This window comes from Dasypus novemcinctus, chromosome 17 (genome assembly GCF_030445035.2).
Source record: "Dasypus novemcinctus isolate mDasNov1 chromosome 17, mDasNov1.1.hap2, whole genome shotgun sequence".
NCBI classification, from domain to species: Eukaryota; Metazoa; Chordata; class Mammalia; order Cingulata; family Dasypodidae; genus Dasypus; species Dasypus novemcinctus.
In genome coordinates, this window is record NC_080689.1 from 84,627,632 (window position 1) to 84,642,222 (window position 14,591).

Here is a 14,591-nt window from a genome sequence, read left to right on the forward strand (position 1 = left end):
ATATGTAGAAGAATGAAAGAGGATTACCATCTCACACCTTATACAAAGATCAACTCAAGATGGATCAAAGACCTAAATATAACAGCCAAGACCATAAAGATCTTGGAAAGCAGTGTAGGAAAAACATCTGCAGGACCTTGTAATAAGAAATGGCTTCATGAATATCACACCAAAAGCACGAGCAGCAGAAGAACAAATAGATAAATGTGACTTCCTCAAAATTAAAGCCTTCTGCACCTCAAACGAGTTTGTCAAGAAAGTAAAAAGGGAACCCGCACAATGGGAGAAAATATTTGGCAACCATATATCTGATAAGAGACTTATAACTTGCATATATAAAGAACTCCTATTTCTTGAAAACAAAAAGATAAACAACCCATTTAAAAAATGGGAAAAAGATTTAAACAGACACTTCTCCAAAGAAGAAATACAAATGGCTAAAAAGCACATGAAAAAATGCTCCAAATCTCTAGCTATCAGGGAAATGCAAATCAAAACTACAGTGAGATACCATCTTATTCCCATAAGATTGGCAGTTATGAAAAAAACAGAAGAATACAAATGCTGGAGAGGATGTGAAGAAAGGGGAACACTCATCCACTGCTGGTGGGAATGCAGAAGGATCCATCCATTCTGGAGGACAGTTTGGCGGTTTCTCAAAAAACTAACCATAGATTTGCCATATGACCCATCAATACCACTGCTGGGTATATACCCATCAGAACTGAAAATAAGGACACAAGCTGATATATGTACACCAATGTTCATAGCAGCATTGTTCACTATCGCCAAAAGTTGGAATCAATCCAAATGTCCATCAACAGACGAGTGGATCAATAAAATGTGGTATATACACACAATGGAATACTACTCAGCTGTAAGAACAAATACACTACAATCACATGTGATAACATGGATGAACCTTGAGAATCTTATGTTGAGTGAAGCAACCCAGGCATTGAAGGACAAATACTACATGACCTCAATGATATGAAATAAGCAAACTGCCTCAGAGAGCTAGAGTGTGGAAAAGAGGCTTACAGGAAATCGGGGGGCGGAGGAAGGATGTGAGTTAACGTCTGCAGGGGGGGAATCTGTGATGAGCTGGCGGTAAGTATGAGCACAAAGAAGGGACAAAATGGGGGCAAGGGGTTGCCTTCGGATGGGGCTTTGTGGGTTTGAGGGGGGCTGGGGATGGGCAGAGGGGTAATATTATCCAAAAAATGGGGGGAGGGAGGGGCAACATACGAACATGGGAGATGTCAGGTGTTTGTTGAGAACAAAATGTTGAGAAACTCGTATCAAAGTATAACTAGGAGGGTTACCTGTTTAGGAGGCTCAGGGGGTATGGTGTGATGTGGGAAGGACTCCAGGGGAATAGCTGAAGGCTCATTATGCCAAGGTGGGTAGTACCATTGGGAAGAGTCCCAAGAAGTGAGAGTTGGGGTGGACCCACATCCTGGAGTAGACTAATGCCGTCAAATAGAGAGAACTGTATCTCTCATGAGAAAGGATGGCTCCCAGGGCAACAGGGCAGTTGAGAAAGTCAGGCCCTGAATACTGCTGCAAGTATCTCTGGACATGGCTTCTTGGGAAATGGAGATTGGCTGGTGTTGTGGGCCCCAAGGGGAGGGGAAAATGGATGTGGAATGGATGGAACCAAGGTAAATATGGGGGCAAGAGAGGAGTTTTGTGAGAGTACACGAGGATGACTATAAAACATGTAATATTACACCAAAAACATATAGGGGATGACAGACTAATAATGTAAACCATAAGGCAAAACATAGGATAACTAAAAAATTTAGAAAACTGTACAACCTAAAGTATGGACCACATAGTAAGTACAGCTGTCACCTTGTTTGAAAGCTATTGTCTTGGAATCTCTACATCAGTATCAGGAAATATGATATGAATAAGTTAAAAGATTATTGCTGTGGAAGGGAAAAGGTTTTATGGTGGATCTGGGGAAGTACTGTATATTGTATATATGAATTTCGGTGATCTAAGACTCTTGTGAAGCTGTCAATTTGTTGGGATTCACTTTACGGGAAGTTTTGGATCACAGAGTGGTTCAAAAATGGCAGCGGAGGAATACTGATATAGGATGTTATTGACAGGATATATAGGGTTGACAGGGAGTTATACAGGGCATATGTCCAGGGTATATAGTAATGTCTAGATATACTCATAGAGGAAACAATTAAAAACAACAGCTGGAGGGGTACCAGGCCCCTGGCCGGGGGGTCACTGTCGTGGACCCTGGAGGAGCAGTGGCAGTCCCCCAGGTGCAACAGCAAGAACCAGGAAGGAAGGAGGGCCCAACACTGGGCTCCTGCTACTAATGGCTATGCTTTTGAGCCTGTACACCTGCAATAAGAACAAGGCCTAGAGTAGCACTGTGCCTGGGAGTTTCCTCCTGACAGCCTTCATGTTACTCAAATGTGGCCACTCTCACAGCCAAATTCATCATGTAGATGCAGTGCATTCCCCCCTGCGAGGGACATGACACCCGGGGATGAGCCTCCCTGACACCGAGGGACCACTACTACATATCAGCTGAAGATACAACTAGAAAATGACCTTGAATTAAAGGTTCAATATGGATCAGCAGAATATCCCTGTCTACATATAATAACAGGACTTCAAAATGCTGATTGACCTAATGTAAGGGGGAAATAGAAAGGAGAAATGAGATTATAAGGCTATGAGTCTCTAAAAAAGAGTCTGGAGGTTGTCAGAAGGAATGCCCTTATGCACAACTGAACAGAGTCTGAGAGATGGACAAAGTAGATACAACCCCAGGTATTGGTTCTTTTGAGGGATAAAGAGACCAACGGGTTCTATGGTCATGGCAGATGGGGTTCACTGCCATGGCAAATGGCCCTTCTTTGGAGCCTGTGTTTCTGCGTGATGGAATTGGACTCAGAGGGGATCTCTTTTCACAAGACTTCCATGCTACTTTATAGGAATTGTAATAGGTGCTGGGGTTTAAGATATATTTAGGGGATTTGAATCTCTGGACTGATAATATGACACCCAGGCCCAGAGCCTCAACAGACTTCAGCTCCTACACTTTGATTTATTGGACTTACCCCACTCAGCTAACATCGAGTTGAAGAAGGTCAACCACCACACCATGGAGCCTAGAGTGTCTACAACTGAAAGCAGGAGGAGTGCATCCAGTATCCATGTGGAATCTAAGCCCCCACTTGACATAGATGTGCAATGACATAACTAATCCAATGTTCACAGAGAAAATGTGGAATGGGTGTGGAAAGGGTAGCCATGGTGGCTACTGGGTTTGGGGAATGGGAGGAAGAGATGAGAGGTGGAGCTGGTTTTGGGACATCGAGTTGTCCTGGGTGGTGTTTCACGGACAATTACGGGACATTGTAGATCCCCCCAGGGCCCACTGGATGGAACGTGGGAGAGTGTGGGCTATGATGTGGATCATTGACTATGGGGTGTAATGATGGTCAGAGATGTTCTTACCAGGTGCAATGGATGTGTCACGATGATGGGAGCAAGTGTTGCGGTGGGGGGAGTGGGGGGTGGGGGTGGTGGGGTTAAATGGGACCTCATATTTTTTTTTAATGTAATTTTTAAAAATAAATAAATAATTAAAAAAAAAAGATTCTTGAATGGAAGTTTTTCTCTTGTAGTATCATAAATATATCATACCACTGTCTTCTTGTCTCCATGGTTTCTTGTGAGAAATCAGCACTCTATCTTATTGAATATCCTTCTTTCTTTCTTTTTTTTTATTTTTTTTTGCATGCTTTTATCTTGTTCTCAGAATTCTCACTTTGTTTTTGGCATTTGACATTTTGATCAGTGTGTGTCTTGAAGTTGGTCTATTTGGAGTATTTTGAATGGGAGTACATTGGGCTCCTTAGACATAGATATCTATGTCCTTCAACAGGGTTGAGAAATTTTCTAACATTATTTCTTCAAATATTCCTCCTGCCCCTTATCTCTTCTCTTCTCCTTCTGGGACACCCATGACCTGAATGTTTGCACGATTTTTCATGGCATTAGTTCCCTGAGACCTTGTTCGATGTTTTCCACTTTTTCCTTCATCTGTTCTTTTGTATGTTCACTTTCAGAGGCCATTTTTTAAGCTCACCAATCCTTTCTTCTGCCTCCTTACAACTGCTATTTATGATTCCAACATTTTTTAATTTGACTTATTGCACCATTAATTTCCATAAGATCTGCTTTTTTTCTATGTATGCCTTCAAATTTTACTTTGTGCTGATCCAATCTCTTCTTAATATCTTTAATCTCTTTAGCCATTTCATTGAATTTATTAAGGAGATTTGTTTGAATATCTATGATTAGTTGTCTCAACTCCTTTATGTCATCTGGAGGCTTATCTTGTTCTTTTAACTGGGCCATGTCTACCTGTTTCTTAGTGTAGCTTATAATTTTTGTTGTGTCTTGGCATCTGGCTTACTAGAGTACTTATTCTGGGTGCAGTTTTTCTCATTAGTTTCAGGCTTCCTGCCCTTTCTCCTTTGCTGGTTGTGCAGTAGGAGCCAAGGATGTAGTTGGTGTTACAAGATATGGAGGCTGAAGCTGCCTTCATTGCACCAGGTACCAAGGAAGCTTCTCCCAACTTTCTCCTTTGCCAGGGGTAGGGACAAAGTCACAGCTTTGTGGAATAATACAAGTTGTGCTGGCCTAGACTGTAGCTGCCCAGAGTGACTGATGAAGGTTCACACCTCTTTCTCCCTTGCCTTGGGTAGGGGTGGAGCTGCAGGTGTGGGCAACAATCTATGCAGTTCAGGTCCAAAGAAGACCACAGTTGCCCCCATAGACTTAAGATTATTCAGTCTTTGCTAGCCAAATGTACCCGCGGTTACCTGGATAAGGCTTGTGCAGGGCCCACCAGCCACCTCCCTGTGATAGTTTGCAGGGTGATCCAGGTGAAATAAACTGCTTCCTACAGTCACTGTGATTTTTGTTCAGCCCAGTTTCCCCTCACATTGGGAGCAGGGTCAAAATGGAGGACAAAGGCCTCTTTCAGACTTCAACAGTTTCAAACTTTAGATGTTCTTAGTGTTATACTTTAGCCAGCCAAATTTCCTAATCAGTAGCTGTAAGCAGTGGCCAAACATCTCCTCCTCCCCTGTTTTTGGGAATGGAGCTTCCAATTCCAGCCACAGAATTCCTCCAGGGTGACTTGCATTGCCAACATTCCTCCCTGTAGAGGTGGGGCTGGGGCCAAGGCTAGACCTGCAATATGGCCTGGATGGAAGGAAGCCGGTTCCCACAGCGCTGTGATATTCAGTCCTCCCTGCTTCCCCTTATGCCAGGTGCAGAGTTAAGATGCTAGCTACCAGCCTCTTTCTCACTTGAACAATTTCAAACTTTAGCTGTTCTTAGGGTTATATTTTTGTCTGCCAAATTTACTCAGCAGTAGCTGAAGTTGGTGCCCAAGCGTCTCTTCCTCCCCTGTTTCTTGGAATTGGAGCTTTCAATTCCAGCCTTGGAACAGCTCCTAAGGTGGCTTGGGCCTACTGTGGAGGATGGGCACCAGCCCCAGTGGCTTGGAGTGCTCTACTTATGAGTCCTCTCTGCAGATGGCAGTCTCGTCCTTCTATTCCTTCAAGGATGTTGCAGGATGCGCTTCTGGTTTCCTGGAGCCCCCAAGCAGGTGCATCAGCTAGCTCCAGAGCTCTGCATGTTTACTAACTGTGCCCTGTAGAAGGACCTGAGTCTAGGCGCTCCTTCCTCTGACTCATCTTGCCGGCTGTTCTATCAGGTTATGCACATTAAAAGAATATATGTAGAAATATAGTTGAGGATATTGTGAGGAATTGGAAATATTCAAAAGTTCCCATTTATTTGATCCTAATGCACTTGTTTCTTGTACAGCACCATGTCCCTCTAATAGAATCCAGTTGTAAACAAACTTTTCTATTTAAGCTAAAGGTCTATTAGAGGTCCTCAGGATTTATGAAATTTCAGACTCCGTATCCAGACCCCTTTCCCACATTATTGGTTTGTGATTTCCTAAATCAGAAGATTTTTGAGAATGTTATATAATCAAAAACAATGTCAGCAGAGCTGAAAGGGGCAAAAAGAGGACAAAATTAAAGAAAGCTGTGGAATTACAAAATTCTATATACTGATAAAACTATGAACTTTAAAATTTTGAAGAAAAACAAAGTATGATACCTTATTTTGCTGCTATCATAGGTACTACAGAATGGGATGGCTTGTACACTGGGAATTTTTAGACTGACAGCTTTCAGGTTAGGAGAACTCCACTACTGAGACAGCAGCAAGGCAATGCTTTCTCCCCAAATTCGGTAACATTCCCGTGCTGGATACCAGAGATCCTTGAGGTTTCTTGGCTACTATCCCTGCCTTGCGTTCATAGCAATGTCTTCTTCTTTCTCTTCTGGTTTCTGCTGTCTTCCACCTTATGGATCCTCCCTATAGCTTCTATATCTTTGAATGAAGTTATCATGCTTTTAACAGAATCCAATGATCTGGATTAAGGCCCCCTTCCAATCATGCCGGCTACACCTTAACTCAAATAACATATTCGATATCCTACCTTCAATATGCCCACACAGACAGGAATACTGACAATGACTAAGAATACATATGTAATTCAATCTACACCTGATAAGACAGAGGTCAGCTCTGCAGGGAGAGTTATAACAAACATGGGCTCAGAGGCCAGAGACCTGGGTACAGAAGCCAAAGCCAGAAGTCCAGAGGGCAGAGATGTGTCACCAAGGACAAGCCATAGGCCACAGAGATGACCCCAGGCAATGAACCTAACAGAACTTCAGGATTTCAAAATTGCTTGGGAACAGTGCTTCTCTTCTTCTTTTCATCCTCTCCATTTTGGAATCAGGATGTCTGCAACATTTATACTGTGCCTGCTCCAGCCGGGTATTTTGGAATCAGTAAGGTGCTTTTCTTGTTACTGGTCTATAGAGAGAAATGAATTTACCCCAGATCTGATCGTACTGAGATCCAATGCCTCAATGCCTCCTGAAGTATTAAGCTAGGCCTGTAAAATACAATCAGGAGATGCTGAGCAGAAGGACCTGCCCCAACAGTGGGTCCAGTAGGTAAGGAGGGAGAGTGACAGACAAGACCTTCAGAGGAGAGTCTGAACATGTGCTGGCCAGGATTATACCTTTATTTCATACATGGAAGAAAATAGCAGGGCCCAGAGGAAGGGAAGGAGAATGAGAAAGAGTGAAAATAGGAAAGTTTAAATAAAGGAGGCACAGGGAAGAGGTAGTTGATACATCAGGAAATAAAACACTCTGAAATGGGCTTTCATTTCATCTTTTGGAGCATGAAAATAGCCATCAGAAGAATCTAGAATTAGTCTGCCAGGTGGTAAAAGACATGTGGTGCAGTCAACCCAAAGTCAGGCTGATGGCTAGCTAAGGAGCAGGTGAAGGAGATCAAAGATGATTGAGCCTAGAACACACAGACCTCAGGGGGCCTGCCAGATAACTACACACCAAGAGTAGTCCCAGATGAGTCAGTCAGGCCTCCATATGAACAGACTGCACAGCTCACAAAAGACTCACCAGCTAACTCTTTATGACACTGGTTTTGGGCATGGTATTTTACATGACAGTAGCTAATTGATATATTAACATCTTTTAAATTGCTATTCATTGTTAAGCCACAATCTCCTCTCCACACCTGATTTATTTTTTATCCTAAAACCCAAAATCAGCATAGTGTATATTTTTCATATGTGGTTTTTTCTCATCAACTACAATGATAGGAGGGATTTTTGCAACTGACAGAGGAACCAGTCAATAAATGTTTCTTGAGTGAATGAAAGACATGGATTTAATGATTAAAATACCTCTCATTACTAAGAGTAAGAGCAGTTATGTGTGTCAGAGAGTTTGGTGTATTATCCTCTGGTTTGATGAGACATTTGGTAAAACTAAATTTCATCCACCAAAATATTTGTGAAGAAACTTCAGAAATAATACTAGAATATCTGGAGTATTCCCCCAGCACACTGAGAATAATGTGTTAATTAAAGTTTATCCAGGGAACCTGATGTGGCTCTACTGATAGAGCATCCACCTACCACTTAGGAGGGAAAGGGTTCAAACCCAGGGCCTCCTGGCCCGTGGGGTGAGCTGGCCCATGCACAGTGCTGATGGGCAAAAGGAGTGTCAAGCCACGCAGGGGTGTCCACCATGTAGGGGAGCCCAATGTGCAAGGAGTACACCCCAAAAAGAGAGCCACCCCATGTGAAAAAATCACAACCTGGAGAGCTGATGCAGCAAGATGATTCAAAAATTGAGACAGATTGCTGGTGCCACCGATAAGAATACAAGTGAACAGAGAAGAATACACAGGGAATAGATGCAGAGAACAAACAACGGGGCTAGGGGAGTGAAAGGAGAGAAATAAATAAATAAATAAAAGAATAATAAATAAACTTAATTCAAATTATTCAGGTTACAGCAGACTTAAGAACCATGAATTCCTTCAGGGCCAGAGGATGGTAAGAGAGAAAGTTGACAATTGGTGAAAGAGTTCACGAGGAAAGTTCTCACACATTTCTAGAAGGTTAAAGCTGAAGAATTAGAGTTGCCATGAAAGAATGAGAATTGCTGAAAGAGATGGAGAAAAGAAAAAGGGCTTTACAAAAGGAGGCAGACTTTCAGTTATTCTATAAATATTTGGATATAGACTGTTCTAGTTAGCCAGGCTGAAATGGGTTGGCTTCCACAAGAGATATTTATTAACTTATAAGCTTACAATTTTGAGTTAAGGAAATTGTCTAAATCAAGGCATCATCAGGCAATGCTTTCTCCCCAGAGACCAGCTGCCAGTGATGCTAGAATCCTCTATCAAATGGTAAGACACATGGAGATATCTGCTTGTTTCTTCTGTAACTTCCAGGTTTCATTGCTTCAGATTCTTGCTGCCATGGATTTCTCCTTCTTTGTCTGGATCTCATTCTCTTATAAAAGACTCAAGTATAGGGACTGAGACCCACAGTGATCCAGGCATGAACTGAAGTAACCTACTCAAATGATTCAACCTACAATAGGTTACACCTGCAGAAAAGATTCACCTTAAGATCCTACTTTACTGAGGTCCACAGTGCTTCACACTATCAAACATACATATATTCTATTTGAATTATTTTTTCTTTTTTAAACAGATGGAGCATACAACATTAAGTAATATTGTAAAGAATAAAATTATGTATGTGCCATTTCAAATTATGGGAATAAGATGAAGTAAACCCAGATCTTATAACAATATAGAAAACATTTAATTTTTGGCATTTTATGGCTCAACGATTTTATAAAAGAACTATAGAAATAGTGGGACAATCCCAGGAATATAAAGCTCACTGGAAAATTTTATATCCAAGCTAAAATCAACATACCTCATTGGCTGAGCATCATCCCTTATAACCTAAACATTCTTCAATGAGTATAGTATATTAAGGCACCCACAATTACTATTTGATGGCAATAAGAAATGAAAATAGTTATCTAAATAAAAAAACAAGGTAGAGTAGCAAATCAAATCATCTTTTGTGACACTGAAGAGAAAGGCTTGGATGGCAAAGTGTCCAGGGAAGTAAAGAGTAAGGGAGAAAAATGACCTTCCATAGGAGAATTTTTGAATATGAAGGATCAAGGATTTTATCTTGGGAAGGTGCAGAGTTGGAGGATGATGCGGGAGAAGGAAGAAGATGGAAGGGATAAGGAAAGAAGATGGTGAATTTTTAAACACTTAGGAGAAATAATGAATAGAGAATCAATTCATCTGGGTGTAAAGTTTAAAAGACCATAGGCTAGAGGGTCATTTTATCTGGCCCAGTGGAAAAAAGATTTCTATGGTATAGTTCCCCAAAGAGTGTGGTTTCTCAGACTGATGAAGGACGCAAACATATTCAAGTCTATATGAAGAGGAAGCAGCTGGTGCTGCAAGACTCACTGCTCTACAGCCCTGGGGGAGGAGGTTTGTGTTCGAGGTTGAAGCACTGTGGGAGGAGAGCTGTAATACTGCTGACAGTAATAATCTCCCAGATCTTCAGGCTGGAATCTACTGATGGTGAGAGTGAAATCTGTCCCAGACCCACTGCCACTGAATCGATCAGGGACTCCAGATTGACGATTGGAAGCATAATAGATGAGCAGTTTAGGAGCCTGTCCTGGTTTCTGCTGGTACCAGTTTAAGTATTTGCTAACACTCTGACTGGCCTTGCACTTGAGGGTGACGGTCTCTCCTGCCGATGCAGCCACAGAGCCTGGAGTCTGGGTCATCACGATGTCCCCACTGGCACCTGCAACCAGAAAAGAACATAGATCATACATTCAATCACTAATGTATAAAATATGTACCTAAATGTAGGTTTTCTTATTTTTCGTATATATTCAGATCTGCTTTGGATGAAATGGTTTGCTCACTCTGCATGTTAAAACAATTCTCCAGCTTTATAAAGATAATGCTCTTCTAAACCTCTTACCTGAGGCCCAGAACACCAGCAGGATGAGCAGTTGGGAATGTGACATCATCTTGCTCACCCGAGTGATGTACTCAGGCCCCATTTCCAGGGAAACTGCATTAATAGAGCTCTGAGCAGACAACCAATTCCCTGAGGAGCATATGCAAATCAATAGAGAGTATAAAGGCAAATGTACCTGTTCAGTGAGTTGTAAAGATAAATAAGAGATGGAGATAAAAATACCATGACCAGAGGAAATGTAACTACACGCCAGCAAAAGGCAAGATATCAACTTAACAACTCAACTTTCAACACCATTCAGCACAATTCAGAAAATGAAATATTTTATACGCAATTGTACTCTTTCAAATCAACTGCACCCATCTTGAAACAAAAGGAATTTGTAATAAAATACATGCATCTGTAAGTGTAATATCAGAACTTAGTTAAATATTATAAATATGGTGCCAAAACCTAGGTAGAATATACTCATATCATTGGATAGATTAAGATGTAGTGCACATATTGTGTATCTATCTCAGTCTATTCTAAATTTTAACATCCCAAAAGAACCTCACTTAATACGTCCAAAACAGGTCCTCTATATTGCCCTTAACACAATATTACTCCCAGAAAGGAGTTACCAATATTTACAAGTCACCCTTAGGACTATCCTTTAAGTCAACCACTTTCAAAAATCACTAATGTAAGGACTAGCACACCTGAAGTGTAACACCTCCACCTAGTGGTAGTAGGTAAAATGGCTTCAGCTCCCAAGTTCAGATAGAGCATTTCTTCATTTACTCCTGCACAAACTAATGATTCTTTTTGAATTATGCAAATAACAATGTCACGAACACTTCTAGGCATAGGATATTAAATTATGAACAAGTAGAACGATTCGTTTTACTGGGAGGTTACACAGTAAACAAGTAAAATTTCTGCAGCCATTACTAACCTGCTTCTTTGAGATTTCCTCCTCTGAGCTAAGATGTTACTCAGGAAACCTAGGGCCATGTGAACCTGGTCCATTTCAGGATCAACCCTCTGCATGAACAGTCAGAGGTAAGAGAAAATTTAGGACACTTTAACAATTATGTAGATAAAAAATTCTGCCACTATCATGAGTATAACTTTTCCTGCAGACTTTTTCCAAAGCTCCTGAGGTTTTCCATGATGTAGAATGTCCCAAGGCATGTATTGTTCTAATTCTAATTAATAAGTTCATTTTCTGTAGTTTGTCTCCTTATGAGCACTTTACCTTAGGAGAGGGTCCCCTCCAGCATTCAGGAATGGTGCTGCACATACCCACATCCTCAGGGAAGGCATTTCTTCTCATCTACAATCCACCTGTTCTTAGACCACAAAATATCTGTGTTAAGAAGATGTTAATAATTAATTCAGGTTTGTTCTTTAAGCCCATGTATTTTTTCCTCTTCTTCCATGAAGTTGCATTTAATATACATTCTTAAGTTTACTTATTTTGCTTGAATTTCTACTCCTTAATTGATAGGTTTCCTACATCAGTGCAATATAATTTCCTTCCCATTCTTATACACATTCAAAAATTTAAAGTCACCATGGATGACAGGATGATAAAACAGGATGTGTCATGCAGGGTAACTGGCCCAGAGGGGTCCACGTAAAATGTGGAGTAAGGAAATATTGTCTTCAAGTAGGGGAGAGTTGACCTAATGCGTGAATAGAGGAGGGGGCTGTCCTTCAAAGCCCAGGGAAGAGCACTTCAGAAAATGAACAGGATTGGGAAAAGATGGGCTGGATATTTAATAAAGACTAAAGAAACAGAGCATGAAAGCAGAACGGGCATGATCCAAGAGGAAAATTAATTCGATGAAAGGTTGAGGCTTAGGTTATGTACTATGAGAATCCATGGAAAAAGAGTTAGAATTAATTTTTCATTTTAGCAGGTACTTCTGGGTCATTTTACAAGCAATAACACTCCGAAGATGCAGATACAGTGGATGCCACTAATGCTTCAGTGCAGCTGGAAAACTAGCTTTTCTATCATCTTCTTTCATGAAGTCATACAATGATTTTAAAAAGTGAAATTTTCCAAATGCCCTCCCAATGCCAAAGATCCAATTTAAGCCCAATCAGTCTTTGGGAAATGATTTAAAAAGAACACTTTGTATTAAGTAGAATTCTAAAAAAGCCTGGGGACTCCTGCCCCCAGTATATACACACCTTCTCTCAATTGTTGAAACATTATTCAGGTGCTGCTGTGAAGTGATTTTGCAGATATCCTTAAAGCTGTTGATTTTAAGATGGGGAGTCCGTTAAATCTTGCTCTACTAGTCAGAGAGAAAGAGCTCAGAGAAATTCATAAATAATTGGTATTTGAAATGGAAGATTACATCTGAAGTTGATTGTGGAGTTCCAGGGACCATGTGGCAAGGAATGTGGGCAGGCTCTAGGAGGAGAGAGCTGACAGCCAGCAAGGACATGGGATCTCAGCACTGCCACCTGAGGAACTGCATCTGCCAAACCCCATGAGCTTGGAAGAGAACTCTGTGCTCTGGACAGAACGCAGCCCTATTTAACCATGTAGGAACCTGAGAAGAGAATCATCAACACTGGACCCAGACTCCTGATATACAAAACTCTGACCTAATAAATTGCTTATTAGTTATGAAATGAGAGAAAAGTGATATGTGTGTGTGTATTAAAATGAACCACATGATAAAAGGGAAGTCAGAAATCCAGATACAAGAGTTATCATTCCATTTAGCTCATGGTTGAATGATGCTGACACATGTCTCTTCTCATGAAATGTGCTGTGTTTTATGCCACTTTTACTCACAGATGTTTTCCTGATGTGTTACCACATCCACAGGGTCAGAGCAAATACTGTGCTATGAAAATACAGGTAAATGACTTTAAAATGCTGTTTGACCTAAAGTAAGGGGGAAATGGAAAGGAGAAATGAGTTTATATGGCTACGAGTTTCTAAAAAAGAGTCTGGAGGCTGGCAGAAGGATTGCCCTCATGCACAACTGAGCAGACTCAGAGAGACAGATAAAGCAGATACAACCCCCAGATATTGGTTCCTTTGAGGGCTAAAGAGACCCACGGGAGTTATGGTCATGGCCGATGGGGTTAACTACCAGGGCAGATGGCCCCTCTTTGGAAATGGTGTTTATGTGTGATGAATCTGGACTCAGATGGGATCTCCCTTCATAAGACTTTCATGCTAATGTGCTGGAGGTGCAGTTAATGTTGGGGTTTAAGATATATTTAGGGGATTTGAATCTCTGGACTGACAATGTGATAGCCAGATCCTGAGCCTCAACAGACTCCAGCACCTACAATCTGATTTATTGGACTTACCACACTCAGCTAAGATGGAGTTGAAGAAGGACAACCACCACACCATGGAGCCTAGAGTGATTACAACTGAAAATGGGAGGATTGCATCCAGCATCCAGGTGGAATCTGAGCCTCCTCTTGACATAGAGGTGCAATGGACACAACCAATCCAATGTCCACATAGAAGAGGTGGCATTGGATTGGGAAAAGTGGACATGGTGGACGAAGGGTATGGGGAAAGGCAGGAAGAGATGAGAGGTGGAGGCGTCTTTGGGACATGGAGCTGCCTGGATGGTGCTTCAGAGGTAATCACCGGACATTGTAAATCCTCACAGGGCCCACTGGATGGAATGGAGGAGAGTATGGGCCATGATGTGAACCTTTGTCTATGAGGTGCAGAGGTGCCCAAAGATGTACTTACCAAATCCAATGGATGTGTCATGATGATGGGAACGAGTGTTGTTGGGGGGGGGGAAAGGGGGTTGGGGAGGTGGGGTTGAATGGGACCTCACATATATATTTTTAATGTAATATTATTACAAAGTCAATTAAAAAAAAAAAGGAAAAAGAAAAAAGAAAAAAAAAAGAAAATACAGGTAAGAGCAGAACCAGCTTTGAAGGTGGCCAGGATCTCTCCACTCTGCTTCCATGGCCATGTTCTCTGACAACTGAAGAAATTCTAGACAGGGCTGTTGGTAAGAGGGCAGTGAACTGGGGACTCCCAGGTAGACCTGAACCAAGCTGCTGTCTTCACATTTGCTTAAACCCTGGAGAGCTTCAGATT

General features: G+C 41.5%; 1 gene segment (V, D, J or C); it reads right to left on the reverse strand.

The window, feature by feature from the left end:
* LOC131273783 (immunoglobulin kappa variable 3-20-like) overlaps positions 1 to 10,583 on the reverse strand; it is a 126,274-nt gene extending 115,691 nt beyond the window's left edge. The window contains 1 exon segment of the V gene segment in view: positions 10,502 to 10,583. Coding sequence covers positions 10,502 to 10,583 — 82 coding nt within the window.
* Positions 10,584 to 14,591: the final 4,008 nt, after the last annotated feature.